This window comes from Crocodylus siamensis, chromosome 5, assembly GCF_052110815.1.
Source record: "Crocodylus siamensis isolate JL-2025a chromosome 5, ASM5211081v1, whole genome shotgun sequence".
Lineage (NCBI taxonomy): Eukaryota > Metazoa > Chordata > Crocodylia > Crocodylidae > Crocodylus > Crocodylus siamensis.
In genome coordinates this window covers 11,064,110-11,080,880 of record NC_143399.1, presented here as the reverse complement: position 1 = coordinate 11,080,880, position 16,771 = coordinate 11,064,110, and the positions used below count along the sequence as shown (strand labels likewise).

Below are 16,771 nucleotides of genomic sequence, written 5' to 3'. Positions count from 1 at the left end.
TCACAAGGACACTCTCGTGGACCCAGAGGGACAGCCTTCCATCTTCAGCTCCATCTGTGCAAAAATGAAGCATACTTCCTACCTCTGGGGACTTCTTACTATCTTGTACCATCTCTACTGTTCCTGGAGCCTGACAAGGGGACTTGGCTCCCAACAGCTTGCAAAAAGTGACACATTTTCTTGCCATTTCCCAGTCGGTCTAATAAAAGGTATCATTTTGAAACTAAGAGTTCTAGTTGTTTTTTTTAATAAGTTTTCAAGAGCCGCTTGGGCCGCCACTTGTTGGGGAGGGTTTGGACAGACACAGTCCTGCCTGGAGCTGTGGGTCAGACTCCATACGACTCGGGAAGTCCTATTTCCTGGTACAAAGAGGATTTTTTTTTTCCTTTGGACCTGTTCTTACCGAATTGAATCTGGCAAACAGCGGGGACTGCTAACTGAGTCACTGCGGTCCTGAGCGGGGGCACCTCGCGCTGTGGCTGGCAGGGCTGCCCACGGTTATTGATACCTTGGCTGCCTTCCCACTGCAGCTGGGAAGCGCGAGGGCTCAAACCGGCAACATCCCACCCCCGCGCCCCAGCCCTGAGGGGACTGCCCGGGCGCTGCGAGGGGGGAGCGGGTAGTCTTTTGCCTCCAGCCAATCAGGCGGCGCAGCGCCTGGTCCGATGTCTTCCGCGACTCGCCATTGGCCGGTGCCCTCCTCTCGCCCCACCGCGCCGAGGGGGGTTCGGCCAATCAGCGGGCCGGGCGGGCGGCCGTTGGCAGCACGGCGCGGTAGTTGGCGGCAGTTAAGCGCTGGCTCCGTGAGGGGATTGGCAAACGAGGTGGCGGGTGCGATGGACCCGGTGCTGTCGCTGGGCGCGGGGCTGCTGCTGCTGCTGCTGTGGGCGCGGCACAAGGGGCTGGAGTACCTGCTGCTGCACCACCGCTGGGTCTTCGTCTGCCTCTTCCTGCTGCCCCTCTCCGTCCTCTTCGACGTGTACTACCAGCTGCGCGCCTGGGTCGTGTGGCTGCTGCACAGCGCCCCGAAGCAGCACAGCCAGCGCGTCCGCCACATCCAGGCGCAGGTGACACCCGGGGTCAGCGCAGCCCCTGGGCCTGGGGGCTGCCAGGGCGGGGTGGGGGTGGGGGTGGTACGGGTGTGCCTCAGGGGCATGAGCCCCTTGTCCCCACTTTTGGGCTATCGTCCGGGGACGGTCAGTCCTGCCCACTTCAAAACAGGGGCAGGACAGCACTGTGCTGCCTCATCAGTCACCGCATGTGTGGACGAAACCAGCTGTGGAATTGCGACATGGTTTCCAGCTAACGTTGCCACGGGTCGGCTCCTTTTGGGTAGCTCCCCAGTTGTTTTGATGGTGCGATAACGACTTTGTGGCCTGTCTCCGCGTATTCAGTTGTGTTTGTACGTCACGTGGAGCCCCCAGGATCCTTGCTAGGTGCTTCATGTTGGACAAGGGTCTGTCTGGGAGGTCTGCCGCTTGTTGTGGGACAAGGTGTGAATCAGACCGGCTGTTTTTTAGCCCCGGGTGTTGCTTAGGTCATGGCCAGTCGAAGGGAACGGCCGTTTGTTCCAGGGATGAGCTGCGCATGCTGAGGGCTGCAATGATACTCCCAGGTTTCTGACTCGGATGGATCCGGTCATCTCTTGCACAGCATCCTGTTTTTGCCCATCTTTAGGTCAACGAGGACGCTCAGGCTGCAGCTCCACTGATGTAAACCAATCTGTCTGTGCGGCTCCCGCACGTGGGATTTGGCTTGTCTACTTGGTCCAGAACAGCCATACCTTCATGTTGCAAAACTTGCTTTCTTTGCTGGCATTTGGAAATGTGGGGGCTGGGGAGACTATTATAAAGATATAGTTGGTTAGTAACCAGCCCAGCTTCCTGGCAGCAAGTTGGCTTAAATTGTGCTGCTGTTGGCAAGTGTAGTTTTGAGTGGTATCATTGGCCACCTATGTTGTATAAATAGGCATTCTTTTTATGAATCCAATAATGAGGTTTGTGCCAACTCTTGCTGTAGTCTTTTCCTCCCTACTAGCATGCTCACCTCACCCCAAATTTTGGTATCATCAGCAAATTTAAACAGGTTGCTTTTCACCCTGTCATCCAAATCACTAATAAAGAAATTGAACAGCGCGGGCCCAAGGATTGAGCCCTGGGGGACTCTGCTGCCCACTTCCCCCCAGGTCAAATATGACCCATCCATCGCCACCCTCTGAGTACGACCCTTCAGCCAATCTGCAATCCATCTGACTGTAGGCATCAGTGCCACAGACGCCTAGTTTTTTCATGAGGATGGGGTGGGAGATGGTGTCAAAGGCCTTGCTGAAGTCTAGAAAGACTACGTCCACAGTGTCACCTGCATCCAATGCTTTTGTGACCTGATCATAACAGGCAATCAGGTTGGTCTGACATGACCTGCCCCTAATGAAACCATGCTGGTTCCCCTTGAGCATCATCCCTGATGTATGCACTAAACCTTAAAATCACTGGAAATTCAGGTGGTGCAGGGCCAAATCTGTGTGGTGGTTCTGGGCACTGACTGCAGATCTAGTCCACAGGCTGGCCCCGCACGTCTGGCCCTCAGAGCCAAAAGGTTGAGAACCACTGGTATAGATCAGGGACACTCAACCTCCTGCCCATGGGCCAAATGTAGCCTATGAAGCCATTCTGTCTGGCCTGCAGGGCTCCTCATAGCTAGGAAATTTGGCAGCAGGAGAGCAGTGGCCATTTAATGCAGTCACCCTCCCCCTGCCAAATTCACAAACCCCACACTGCTGGTTGCAGTTAGGCCGCTTCTCCCTCTTCTGCATCTGGATTGAGGCTGGGCCATGCCCCCTCTCCCCCTCCCCAGAAGGGCTGGCTTGGGGCCAAGCCACACTCTCTTCCTTCCACCCCCCAGTAAAACCAAGCTATGCCCCCTTTCCCTCCCCTGCAGGACCAAGCCACGCCCCCTTATCCCTGTGCAATCAGGTTGCGGCTGGGTTGCCCTGTGCCCCACTCCGCATGGCTGAATGGTGCCCACCATGCTGGCCCCTGTGCCAGATCGGGACCACTAGCGGGATCCAGGCTGCAGAGGGACAGGGCACTGCCCATCTGGCCAGCCAGGGGAAGAGTTTGAACACCATTGATATGGATGATTCAGGCACTTGACGATTGCCCTTCCTTTTTTTTGTGGATCCTGTGTGCATCTTTCTGTGCTGATGTAGTGGCAGGACTGGGGATGTAGTCTGCAGTTTTCTTCATTGTACACCTGCTACGGCCTGTTGGATGACTTAATTAATGTTATGTATTAATATTCATTTTCTCCATAGCTGGACAACCAGCATTTTATTATTGTTCAAAAGTTAATGGAATATTGGAGTAAGGCTGAGGCTTTTTTTTACTATCATTTTAGAAAACATGGAATTTTTTTCCATTACTTAACATTTTACAGTCTATCCCTCATTCCTATCTCACCCATTTTTCCTCTCTTACATTCTTTACAAACTAGCCAATTGCCCATCGAGAATGATGGGGGGAGAGGTGCGGGGGAAGCTTGCTAACCCTAACCACCCTTCCCTGTGCCACCACTTCCCAAGAGCAGGGGTGGGGAAGCTTCCCCCTCTTCCAGCACCCCATGCCGCCACCATCTCCAGGGAGCAGGGCCCAGGGGGAGGAGGCTAGGCCAGTGGAGCTGGCCTCACTCCCCTGCTCCATCCCCGCTGTCATGATGCTGCGCTGCCACCTCCTATCCTTAATGCTCTTGAAACACTGATAGGTTATTTCAGTAACCAGTCAGAGTGTTCCAAGAGCATTATGGACAGACAGACAGACCAAGCCCTCTATTATATTAGAATGTTATAGGTACATTTGAATATTAGTGTGTAAGGAATTATCCTTTAAGCTTTGTAATTCTCAGAAGCCGGCTGTCTGCATGCGTGCATTTAGGGTAAAATAAAATCACCTGCTTATAATTCTTGTTCTCTAAAATCTAGTCAAACTAGATCTGCAGATACATAGGGCCTAGGCCTGTGTGAAGCGAAAAGTCTTCACTTTGGATTCGGTGGGACAGTGATTTGATTCGGTAATTTGAATCACTGTCCTGATTCAATTGGTCCAAATCTGAAGATATTCAGTGCCAAATCTTATTCAGTCATAGACTATACAGGCCGGCAGGCAGTGTCAGCAGGAGCAGCTGGGGGAGCAGCCAGACAAGCCCTAGCTTGAGCCAGCAGCCCCAGGAGAAGATGCAGCTATCCCAGCTGCTCCCCCTGCCATGCAAGGCAAGCAGTGCTGGCAGCCCCAGGAGAAGCCATGGGGGCTGGGGGAACGATTGGGGAGCTGAGGGATCAAACTGGGAGCTGGGGGGGAATGATCAGGGGTTGGCGGAATGAACAGGGGCTTCTCCTCAGCTCCCGGTTCAATCCCTCAGCTCCCCATCATTCCCTCAGCTACCCAATCATTAGCCCCCATGGCTTCTCCCAGGGCTGCTGGCTCAAGCCATGGTTCATCCAGTTGCCCACCCTGCTGAGGTGAGGCAAGCAGTGCTGGCAGCCCCAGGAGAAGCCAGGAGCTGGGAGATCAAACCAGGAGCTGGGGGGAAGCCCCTGTTTGTTCCCCCAGGCCCTGATCATTCCCTCCTGGTTCAATTCCCCAATTCCCAGTTTGATCCCCAAGCTCCCAATCATTCCCCCAGCTCCCTGATCATTCCCCACAGCCTCCGTAGCTTCTCCTGGGGCTACCAGCACTGCCTGCCTCGCCCCAGCAGAAGGAACAACCGGACAAGCTGCAGCTTCTCCCAGGACTGCCAACTCAACCCCGGGCTCATCCAGCTTCTCCCCTAGCTGCTCCCGCTGGTACTGCCTAGTGCCTGCCTGTACAGTCTATGGCTGAATCTCCAAATCTGTCTGAATCAATTTGGTTTCTGATTTTATTTGGGGAGATCCATGAGTCTCCCGATTCAGATTCGGAGATTTGGCCACCGAATTGGGCCAAATCTCTTCCAAATCGAATCAGCTACCGAAGCTTCGCACAGCCCTAATAGGGACTGCACGAATGTATCTGTGCAGTTTCACTGTGACCTTTATCTTTGCCTTTTTTTTTCACATTGTGAGCCAAATTTTCTGTTGTTACAAGTAGGTGCAGTTTCACTGACTTACATGGAGTTGAACCTATTATGCCAATGATCATTTTCAGAGTGACTCATTTTTCCTGTGGATTTTTAAAATATTATTTACTAGTAGTTTTTCTGAATAATATGCCTAAAGCTCAGAAGTATGGATCTTTTATCATTATTACCCTCAGATAGCTAGAACTACTGGTGCTATTTTGTGAAAAGTTCACAGGTCTGAGTCATGCTAAAACTTCCAGGCTGCATTATTGACAAATAATTCACATGCTTTCAAATTGGGAAAACAGTTTTCACTCATCATTTTCATGCTTGTATTTCTGTATTTCAAAGCATAAGTCTAATCATGAACTCTTGCAGGTGCGGGAATGGAAAAAGGAAGGCAGTAAAACATACATGTGTACTGGCCGACCTGGTTGGCTAACTGTATCACTTCGTGTTGGGAAGTACAAGAAGACTCATAAGAACATAATGATCAACTTAATGGATATTCTAGAAGTAGATACTGAAAGACAGGTAATACATGCAGAAAAAGTTTAGGAACAATAAAGTTGCCAGTATTTCATTGTGGTTCTTGGCTAAAGGACAGCAGTGGCAAGTTTGCATTATTAACTTACTGTGCTAGGTAGTAGTGCCTTTAAACGTACTATATGGCTGCTAGTTTGGAAGGTAGTGTAATACGTTTGAGCATGCAGTTCTGCTCTCATAATTTTGTGGGCCTGATGTACCCAGATTTCTTAGAAATTTTTAAGATGTGGCTTAAAAAGTACACAAATTCTAGTATGATGTCTTTATGCATATTTTGGTAAAAAAAACTGAAAAGTTTTTTTTTTGTTGCAATTCACTTCTAGCATCAAAACAGAACAGCACCAATATTGTGCACAACAAAGAGTGAATCTGTCTATAAAATTGAACTGCAGAGGAAATTATTTTCTTCCTGGAAGAGAAAATGGATAAGATACTGATTCATAGTAGAATCTGACACTCTTGAACAAAGCTTTTAGATACAAGGGTCTGGTATGAGCCAGCTCATTATTTGGGTTCTTATTTTGAGGACATATTTGTGCCTAGATAATTTATTCTTTGATTTAAAAAATTCTCTAGCCCTAACAGATGCAAAGATAATCATCTTACTGGGCAAGCCTTCATAAGATGCTACGTCACTGTAGCAACGAGCTGCGGCAACATAGCATTGGCGGGCTCTAACCATGATGCCACCACTCCTGTGCAGTAGCAACAGGTGCTGCAGTAGTTCAGTGCTAGTGCACAGTAGGGTAAGTAAACAACCCGTGTGCCACCGAGACTGCGCAGTACTAGCAGGTCCTATGCAGTCAGGGGCACATGTAGACGCACCCAAAGTGAATCATGTCATTGCTGTCTTTGCAAACCTCGCTACTGAAAATGCAGCTTTGAAAGACACGTGAAAGGCTTTGTTTCCACTTTCTTGTGCAACTCCCCTGCACTCCTCCCCAACTCTGAAGAGCTGGTCAAAATGACTTTAGGGCTACTTCCAAACTATTCAATACTATGCCTCACTCTGAAAGCCCTGGCCGAATTTTGTGAATGTGGTATGTTATGAGACAAACTTTTTTACTATATTTTTTTTCTGAGAGGTTTATGCATTTCATAAACAAAATCTAGGTATTTCTGAAAAAAATCTTGTGCCTGTTCAATTAAAGTTGTCTGCCCTTCCATATGTCTTCTGATTATAGGAATTGTGAAATTTTTTTGGAGTAATGTCCTCATTAAAGGTAACACTTCTGCTTTTCTTGAAGTGTTCTTTTAAATCAATTGATTCAAAGCACTGTCTCAGTTAAGAGTATCAAAATAGCTTAATTTAAATGATGCCAAGTACCTAATTTGTGGAAATCTTGTGTGTATATAAACTGGAGTTTTGCAAACATAGGAACACAATTAAACACTTCAAACTTCAAGAATATTAGGAGATGAGTATGATAAAATGAGCTTGCAAAGGGTATGTGCGCTTATGCATGCACCATTTTAAAATGGTAGTGTTTGTCTGTATGAGACACTAAGTAGTGACTACTACGTATTTATTTAGTACTTATATAATCAGATACTAGAATGCACAGTAACTGAGTTACTGCACAGTAGCTGGCTTATGTCTTTTAAGTGACACTGCTGCACAGTAGCCTAATAATAATACTGTGCAGTAGCATATTAGTATGGTCCGTGCTGTGACACACTACTACGTAATATTACTAGGCTGCTGCACGGTCAGTGTCTTGTGGAGACGTGCCCTTTCACAAACAGTAAACCCATCATATTTAATATTTTTTTAAATCCATGGATGGAGCATTTTATCTGAAAGAAATTGTATGCAACTAATCTGTGTAATGAAATGAACTCTAAAACATCAGCTGAATTATCTTTAGGGGATTTAGCAGGAGAATTTTTCAAGATGTTAGGATAGACAGCTTCACAAATATTTTTAGTTAAACTCTTGACTTGCAGTGTGTCTGAATTCTGATAATACACAGAAGTGCAATCCAGATTTGTGTTGTCAGCACTAATAGTAGAATAATATTTTTATTTTTAGGTGGTCCGTGTGGAACCATTGGTCACAATGGGTCAGTTGACAGCTCAGTTGAACCCTATGGGCTGGACTCTTCCAGTGGTACCAGAACTTGATGACCTTACAGTAGGTGAGAAGTACATGACTTCTTTTTGTTTTAATTAAATAGGTTCTATATCTATAATGACATATAGTCTCAGCTTTTCAAAAACAATTTAAAATAAATTCTCACTGCCCTATATATTCTGCTGGGACATTATATTATAGATATTTTTCTTAGCTTTAAACCTGTTCTAAAATGACTGTAAGAGCCCTTTAAAAAATGTATTCTGTAAATTATTTTCTTCTTAAAGGGAAGTAAGTTTCAAATGATTGTATTGTCTGATCTCTTAATAAGGTGGTCTAATCATGGGAACTGGCATTGAGTCTTCATCCCATATCTATGGACTTTTTCAACATACCTGCTTGGCTTATGAACTTGTTCTCGCTGATGGAAGTCTTGTGAGATGTTCACCAGTAAGAGAAAATGTTATTTTGCAATGATTTACAATGTCATTGACGGTTGTAAGTATGGACATATGATTTAGTATGACATACTTTTTGCAGACTGAAAATTCAGACCTGTTTTATGCTGTGCCTTGGTCTTGCGGTACTCTGGGGTTCCTGGTTGCAGCAGAAATAAAAATGGTTCCGGTCAAGAAATACGTAAAATTACATTATAAGCCTGTAAGAGGTTTGGAGAAGATCTGTGAAAAGTTTACTGAAGAATCTAAAATGAAAGAAAACAGTTTTGTGGAAGGACTGATGTACTCTCTGGAAGAAGCAGTTATCATGACAGGAGTCTTGACTGATGAAGCGGAACAAGGCAAGGTAACTAAGGGAAACTAATAAGCAGCATTTCTGTTCTCTTTCATGAAAAAAATGCGCTATATATGAGGATGTAAAACAAAAATTCAGAATTGATACAAGCATATACTTTTTAATGGACTATAAAATAGTTGGGGATGGCTGAAGTGGTTGAATATATTTAACAATACAGTTCTGCAGGCAATAATACATTCATGAGCTTACACCTGAATTTCCTATATTGATTGGTAGGTATTTTCAAACCTCTAATTTTTATTTTTCTAATACATAGTTTAGTCTATGGCCACAACATTTCAGAATACAAAAACAAAAGCACCTCTACCTACTTATAGGAAAAATGCTATGATTTAAAATGGGAAAATAAAACTGGGGGGAGGGGGAGATTTGTATATATATTCACATTGTAGTAATTTATAAAGTAATATCATTTGGCTAGAAAATTACTATTAATAGTTGGCCAAAACATGCTACGAAACTGTTTGCCATGTGGAGACTTTTGCCCAATAATGACTTGAGAGAGAGCAACGTTCCTAAAATATCTACAGCTGCTTTAAATCAAAGCTGTCAAATAGCCCACATACAGCCCATAGAAACCTAGGAGCCCATGGGTTGGTCTCAGACTTACCCCACATATCACAAGCCACACACACTGGCTCCAGTCTTGTGTGCTGTATGTGGTGCATGGAGCTGGGTGCAGAAGCCGGTGTGCTGGGTCTGTCTGATGCAGGCACAGCGTGCAGTGTGAGCCCTGAACTACAGTCGACATGTGCTAGATGTGACATGTGGGGCTGGATCTGTAGTGTGTGCTGCATGTAGTACCTCACCAGACTAGCCCTCCATGCTAGCTGCAGTGCAAGGAGCTGGTCTGTGGGTACAATCTACCCCACATATTGGCCTCATGCCCCTCATCTGGCCCATGGGCCCAGATGAGTTTGGCACCCCTGCTTGAAAGATCTAATTTACTTTATAGAAGCCAAACCTTATTGTAAGTTAATGTTAATGAGGAAAAATTGGAAAAGACGCATCTGTACTATGGCATAGTATAAAACACCAACATATGAAAATCACATTTTAAAAGTCTTCTTGACCTGTATGCTATTCTTTTCTCTAAGAGTAACTGCAAAATGAAAGTCTTATGTTACCAAGTACACTTAATACCACATTTATCAAATTTTCAAGTAAGGAATAATTGTACTGGTATTTGTTGTTTCATATAGATACACACATATGCTTATTTAAAAAATTTTTTTTTTTAGATAAATAGAATTGGTAACTACTACAAGCCATGGTTTTTCAAGCACGTGGAAAAGTATCTGAAGGCTAACCAAACTGGATCAGAGTACATTCCAGCAAGGCATTACTACCACAGACACACACGTAGTATCTTCTGGGAACTCCAAGTAAGAATCTGATTGCCAAAAAGCACTCTAAAATGGATCTAGATTGGAACCAATGGATATGCCTACCATAGAAATCAGAGAATTTTGAGTATTGCATCAAATTCATATTGTTGTCCTCATACTCTATATCAGGGTTTTTCAACCCGGGGAAGATCTTCAAAAAGTTTATTAAAGAGGCCATCCTTAATGGCCTGGCCGACGCCAACATCCTGAGGGATAGCCAGCACGGGTTTGTTGCGGGTAGGTCTTGCTTGACCAATCTCATTTCCTTCTACGACCAGGTGACCTATCACCTGGACAAGGGAGAAGAGATTGATGTCATATATCTTGACTTCAAAAAAAGCCTTCAATCTGGTGTCCCATGATCACCTCTTGGAGAAACTGGCCAATTGTGGCCTTGGGTCCACTACAATCCACTGGCTGGGAAATTGGCTCCGTGGTTGGACCCAGAGGGTAGTAATTGATGGAAGTCACTCATCACGGTGTCCTGTGACCTGTGGGGTCCCCCAAGGCTCTGTCCTTGGACCCATATTGTTCAACATCTTCATTAATGATGTTGACATTGGAGTCAGGAGCGGACTGGCCAAGTTTGCCGATGACACCAAACGTGGGGGCAAAGCATCCACAGCCGACAGGCGGGTGATCCAGGCTGACCTGGACAGGCTCAGCAAATGGGCGGACGAGAACCTGATGGTGTTTAAAATTGAAAGAGACTTGGGGGTCATCATTGACCACAAGATAAACATGAGCCTGCAGTGTGATGCTGCAGCTAGTAAAGCAACCAAAATGCTGGCTTGCATCCATAGAGGCTTCTCAAGCAAATCCCGGGGCATCATTCTCCCGTTGTACTCGGCCTTGGTGAGGCCACAACTGGAGTACTGCATCCAGTTTTGGGCTCCACAATTCAAAAAGGATGTGGAGAAGCTTGAGAGAGTTCAGAGAAGAGCCACACACCTGATTAGAGGTCAGGAAAACAGACCTTATGACAACAGGCTGAGAGCCATGGGACTCTTTAGCCTGGAAAAGCACAGGCTCAGGGGTGATTCTGGTAGCCACCTACAAGTTTATCAGGGGTGACCACCAGGATCTGGGGGAATGTTTGTTCACCAGAGCACCCCAAGGGATGATGAGGTCGAACGGTCATAAACTACTACAAGACCGTTTCTGGCTGGACATAAGGAAGAATTTCTTCACTATCCGAGCCCCCAAGGTCTGGAACAGCCTGCTGTCGGAGCACCTACATCGAACACCTTCAAGAGCAAATTGGATGTTTATCTTGCTGGGATCTTATGACCCCAGCTGACTTCCTGCCCTTTGGGGGGGGGGCTGGACTTGATGATCTTCCAAGGTCCCTTCCAGCCCTAATGTCTATGAAATCTATGAAAAACCTTTTTTTAAGGAGAGTACCGCTTCTGGTGGGTACCCCCTTCTAGACATAGGGGATGGTGCAGTGGCAACACGCAGCTCCCAAGTATCCCCATTTCTCTTTATGCCACATACCCCCTGGGGCCTTCCTAAGTACAACATACCCCTGGCTGACAACCCCTGCTCTATAGCCAAGTGTGATGTATCTTTCATTAGTTTAGTTTGACAATTGTGATTTAATGTAGCTGTCAAAATATAAATCTGAAATGCTGACTTATTTCACTTAATGTAGTCCCAACTTTTCTTTTTTCTCTTTTAAGGATATAATTCCTTTTGGCAATAATCCTGTTTTTCGTTACCTTTTTGGCTGGATGGTTCCTCCAAAAATCTCTCTATTAAAATTGACACAAGGAGAAGCTACTCGTAAGCTATATGAGCAGCATCATGTTGTACAAGACATGTTGGTTCCAATGAAAAGCCTTGAAAAATCTATCAAAACCTTCCACAGTGACCTTAATGTAAGACCACATCTTAAAAATCTGATACAAATGATACAAAGCTTGTAAACATTTTGAATGGTGATCCACTAGTCTTGTTTTACAGCTGTGCCTCTGGCATAAAATGTCAGGATGTTAATTTTAAGAAAATTATGACAGTTAATTATACCCTGTTATGCTACAGATGAAATGAAATACTTAGCAAAAAAGAGGAGGAGAGTAAATCTTAAGATTCAGGTTGCTAGAATTTTTATCTTTAAACAAACAGGTTTTTTTAAAGAAACAATACTTGGTAAAACTTGATCACATTTTGTTTTATCTGAAATGGTTGACAAAAACATAAGTGTTGTAGATGTCATAGTCAAGAAAGTATGCAAGGCACAGATTTCTTAGGCTGATATCTTTTTTCGACCAACTGTATAAGTTGGGATAGAGTTAGATAAACTTTTGAATGCAAAGACAGTTCTTCAGGTCTTGCATTCAAAAGTTTATCTAACTCTATCCCAGCTTATACAGTTGGTCCAATAAAATCCATCATTTCTGATAGATGTGTAAATTTATTTCCTATATTTTGCTTTCAGCATCTTTTTACCTCAGTTGTTACAAAAAAATCAAACCTGTAGGTTTGAATTTAGATCTCAGCAGGCAACAGAAAAAGTCTTTTCATTCATCCTTTTAATTTACTTGTAATTTAAGTCAGTTAATGATTTGGGATCTGAGATTGCTTTCATTTTTATTTGAGGTTAAAACCATTCTATTTGTTTTCTGAATATTCAGGAAAGTGTAGCCCTACAAAAACTTTTGGGGTTTTTCATTTCACTATAAGATGGAATCAATCAGTACAGCATAATTTAAAAGACTATCAGTATTAAGTTTGTACTGAAATGTTTTGGAATGTGTAATTTGCTTGTAATTTTGTCAGCTTCATTAACAAAGAACAACTTGGTGTTTTGCTCTTAAATAAATATATTTCCTTATCTGCAGGTTTATCCCCTCTGGTTATGTCCTTTCATATTACCTAATAACCCTGGTATGGTCCATCCAAAGGGCGATGAAATGGAACTCTATGTAGATATAGGAGCTTATGGAGTCCCCAAAACAAAACAATTTGAAGCCAGAGCTTCAATGAGACAAATGGAAAAGTTCGTAAGAAGTGTGCATGGGTAAGATCCTTAGTCTTCAGAACAGCACCACATGATTTACTATCTTGCTGCTTAATCAGATGTTTTTAACTTTATATTATTGCAATACTAAATTGTAATTATTCTGACTGTATATAGCAGGGGCAGGCAAAATACTGCCCGTGGGCTGGATCTGGCCCACCAGGCACTTTCATCCAGTCTGCGGCACCCACCAATGAATTGTACCCCACCCAGCCTTTCTGCCCATGAGGGTGGGAGCCAGATGCCCACATATACACACCCCTGCCCACATATCCTATTGCACCTTGCTCCCACCCTTGTGGACATAAGGACCCGGCCTGGCCAGCAGCAGCTTCCAGGTGGGGCTTCTCTGCCACTGCAGCCACTGGGGACCTGCTCAGCTTCCCTGGCATCCCACTTGCCCCAAGCAGCAGACAGGGAAGTGGCAGGGGTGGAGCTGCATCTGAGTGGGAGTGTGGGGCTGGGACTGGCAGCAGCACAGAGCCCGTGCCCAGGGTGGGTGGCAGCAGCATGGAGTTTGGGTGGGCAGGGTGTGAGGGTGGGGTATGGGCACACTCCCCCTGCCCACTTCACGCATGGTGCACAAGCAGCAGCAGACAGGGGCGCTCGGAGCACTTGTGCCTGGCAGCACATGCCTCCAGCCAGCACTGCACATCATGGTGTGGAGCACAGTCCCCACTGAGCAGTCTATCGCTGGCACTCCCTCTGTGCAGAGGCAGCTCCAACACTCGTGCAGCACTGGAGAGAAGGCCCACGCACTGGAGCCAGCTGCCTTCCCTGCTCCCTGCTGCGCAGGTCCCTGTGCCCTTGCCTGCTGTCCTTACACCCCTGCACTCTCCCACAAACACTACACACCCACACCATGCTCCCAAAACCCCCCACATATCCACAGCCCTCCAACCTACCCTATTGCCCCCCCCCACACACAGCCATATCCCCTCACAGCTCCCCTACCCAACCATACATCTCCCACACACCCCACCATACCACCTCTCCACAATACACGCACATACCCCCATGTCCCACCATACACACACCCCCCCACACAATATATAAAACTAAGAATTTATTTTTGAGTTATTATGCAATCATCCCTTTTTATAGTACACAAACAAATCACGACAAAAACATTTTTTGTAATAAAATTAAAATACATTATAGTAGGTGTCTGACTTATAGTGTATGATTTGGTTTTTATTTGCTCTTTTAAAAAGTAGAACTTAAATATCATGAATCATAGCCATAATGTATTGCTTCTTCTAAATTCCTGCATGTTTTTACTTTAAATTTTGCAATGGCAATAACATTTACTTACTCCTTTTTTATTTCAGTTTTCAAATGTTGTATGCAGATTGTTATATGAGCCGTGAGGAATTCTGGGATATGTTTGATGGTTCCCTCTACCACAAGCTGAGGGAGCAAATGAATTGCAAGGATGCCTTCCCAGAGGTATATGATAAAATCTGCAAAGCAGCAAGGCACTGAGCCTTAATAACTTAAGCAAGCAATCAGGGAAAAATGGATTTACCAATAGTTAGTCATTACAGTCTTACAAAAGCTTTATTACTGTCCAAAATAAACTCATTACTGTTGATGTTTAAAAGTACAGATTCCTACTTTATAAACTTGTATTTAATAATTGTTAGTTATGTTATAAAAACAAATTTCCCAACTCAAAGTAATTTTATTTAAGGAATCTCAGTCCTACCCTGTGACATCTCTTTATGTCTTAGAACATAGTGATGTATATGTGAATTAATAGCTTTTCAATCAGTAGGAAAAGTTGGAAAGAAGAAGATAATTAAATAGATCAAGTTATTTACTGGATTACATGTATTATACCTGAGACAGATAGTAAAGTTATTGAATTAGATAATGAGACAAGTCTCAGAATTAGGTGCCAAAGGGGAGGGAATTACTTCAAGTGTAATCATAGGTTTAAAAATGTTTGTTTCAAATCAGTAACTGGTGCAGGGCTTTAAATTTAAGGGAAGTCAAGAGCTAACACAATTCAGATATGGTTAATACATTCTCAAATTAAACTCGCAGTTAACAGAGCAGACAAATGGTCACGAACAACTTGCCTCAGTTTGAAACCTAAATATTAAAGTTTGAGAAAATCCTCTTCACATGTGCCTGTCAGATTTGTACTGATTCTGATCAAGTGGGTATGGACTTTAAGGATTTGTTTATTATTGCTTATCAGTATAAAGTTTGATATGTTTTGAAGGGGAAACATTTTGGCTTGTAGACTACTGAAAAAACTGCTGCTATTTCATATAGACAGGTATTAACAGTTTGTACTTGTCACGGGGTCTGGTTTTTTTTAAGGTTAATTTTAGTGCCTTATAAATACTTGGTTAGAGAAGACATGGGTAATTTCAGATCATTTTGTTCTTGACTTGAGAAGAAATATGTCCTTTATTTATACATGGTCTTTTTGAACAGTTGTTGAAGATTGACTGTCACATACAACCGAAGCTCCAGTTTTATAGTGGAATATGAAATGTGCCAGATGTGGTTCTAGTGAGAATATTAGCTTTCCATTTTAGCTGGATTAGTTTGATGGGCTTTGTAGAAGGTCCCCTTCAACCAACTAGAGACTAATTTCATAAGGAAAACTTTTGGGACACTTTCTACAGCAAAATGTAATTGTGTCAGTTTGCACCAGTGACCTGCTTCATTCAATATTTTGTCTGAGCATTGAAAAGTAGCGAGGTTGCATGTGGCACCCTGTTTTAAACTGATTCCACGTCTGATCCAAAGAGTACTTTGAATTTTTACTTTATCAGTTATTAAGCTCATGGAGAAATGTTTGTTTTGAGGGTTTGCCTTCCAAGTAAAGCAAAAACCTCTGAACAACTACCAGTGAGGGAGTTTTTTGCATCTTTTAGTTTAAGTCTAAACCAATGATTTTATTTATTGATAGATGGACATTTATGACTCAGATTAAACCAATGATGAAGCAGTTGCCTGAATAAGCTTGGTTATTCATGGCAAGTGATGAATATTGGGCCAAATTGTCATAGTGCTGGTACTGCCAAGCAAGGAAGTAAAATGATGTAAGGTATAGCTTTTTACATCCATATATGGAATGGATGGGACAAAAGTGACAGCCTGAATGTTGTGGTCAGCCCACTTGTGTCAATGGTAAGAGAGAGGTATGCTGTGCCAGGTATGTGCCTCAAAACATGGAGGGGCTGATAAGGCAGATAAATCGTGATTTGAAGGATCATAATCTGATTTACAGTCTGCTCCAGAGACAACACAGCAGAAGCTGCCTTTTTTCTGTGGCAAAGCCATGGTTTAGCCCATCACTACCCAGAAGATAATCTGCACAGGCCATGAATTGATAGTTAGCTTTTTAAAAATTCAATGATATGCAAGAATTTTAAAATCAAAGCTGTCTCTCTCTAACTTATGTATTCATAGTCTTCAGTTATACACTGTATTTGATTATTCACTTCATAATGGATCTGCAAACTTTGGTACATGGTATTAATGCTGTTACTATGAGCCTCCCAATCACATACGCGCACTCTTAACACATGCACATGGCTGCTGATGGTGTTGAAACTCTTGGTTGTATGACCTGTTGAAACTATAACCGGTTGTACTGTTACAATGGTGTTTTTATGGATGATACAATAAAAATGTTCTAAGAGAATCAATTTTGGCTTCCTGTTTTATTTTGGTATGGTTAAAACCTGAGCATCACAGAGCAGAGCGTACCTGGAAAGTAGCACCCAGAAAGAAGTTGTTTTCAGCTCCACTGAAGTCAGTTGGGTTTCATCCTGGTGAGACAGTCTAGCCATGTAGAGCAGCTTGCAGGAT

At 43.9% G+C, this 16,771-nt stretch overlaps 1 protein-coding gene across 1 annotated transcript; it reads left to right on the top strand.

Moving 5' to 3' along the window:
• Positions 1 to 761: 761 nt before the first annotated feature.
• Positions 762 to 16,608, top strand: DHCR24 (24-dehydrocholesterol reductase). Its single transcript, XM_090048795.1, has 9 exons — positions 762 to 1,067; positions 5,470 to 5,625; positions 7,670 to 7,775; positions 8,043 to 8,161; positions 8,252 to 8,515; positions 9,769 to 9,912; positions 11,598 to 11,795; positions 12,759 to 12,937; positions 14,269 to 16,608. Exons 1-9 carry the CDS (start codon positions 837 to 839, stop codon positions 14,420 to 14,422), a joined length of 1,551 nt encoding a protein of 516 aa, XP_089904921.1. The 5' UTR covers positions 762 to 836; the 3' UTR covers positions 14,423 to 16,608.
• The last annotated feature ends 163 nt before the right edge of the window (positions 16,609 to 16,771 follow it).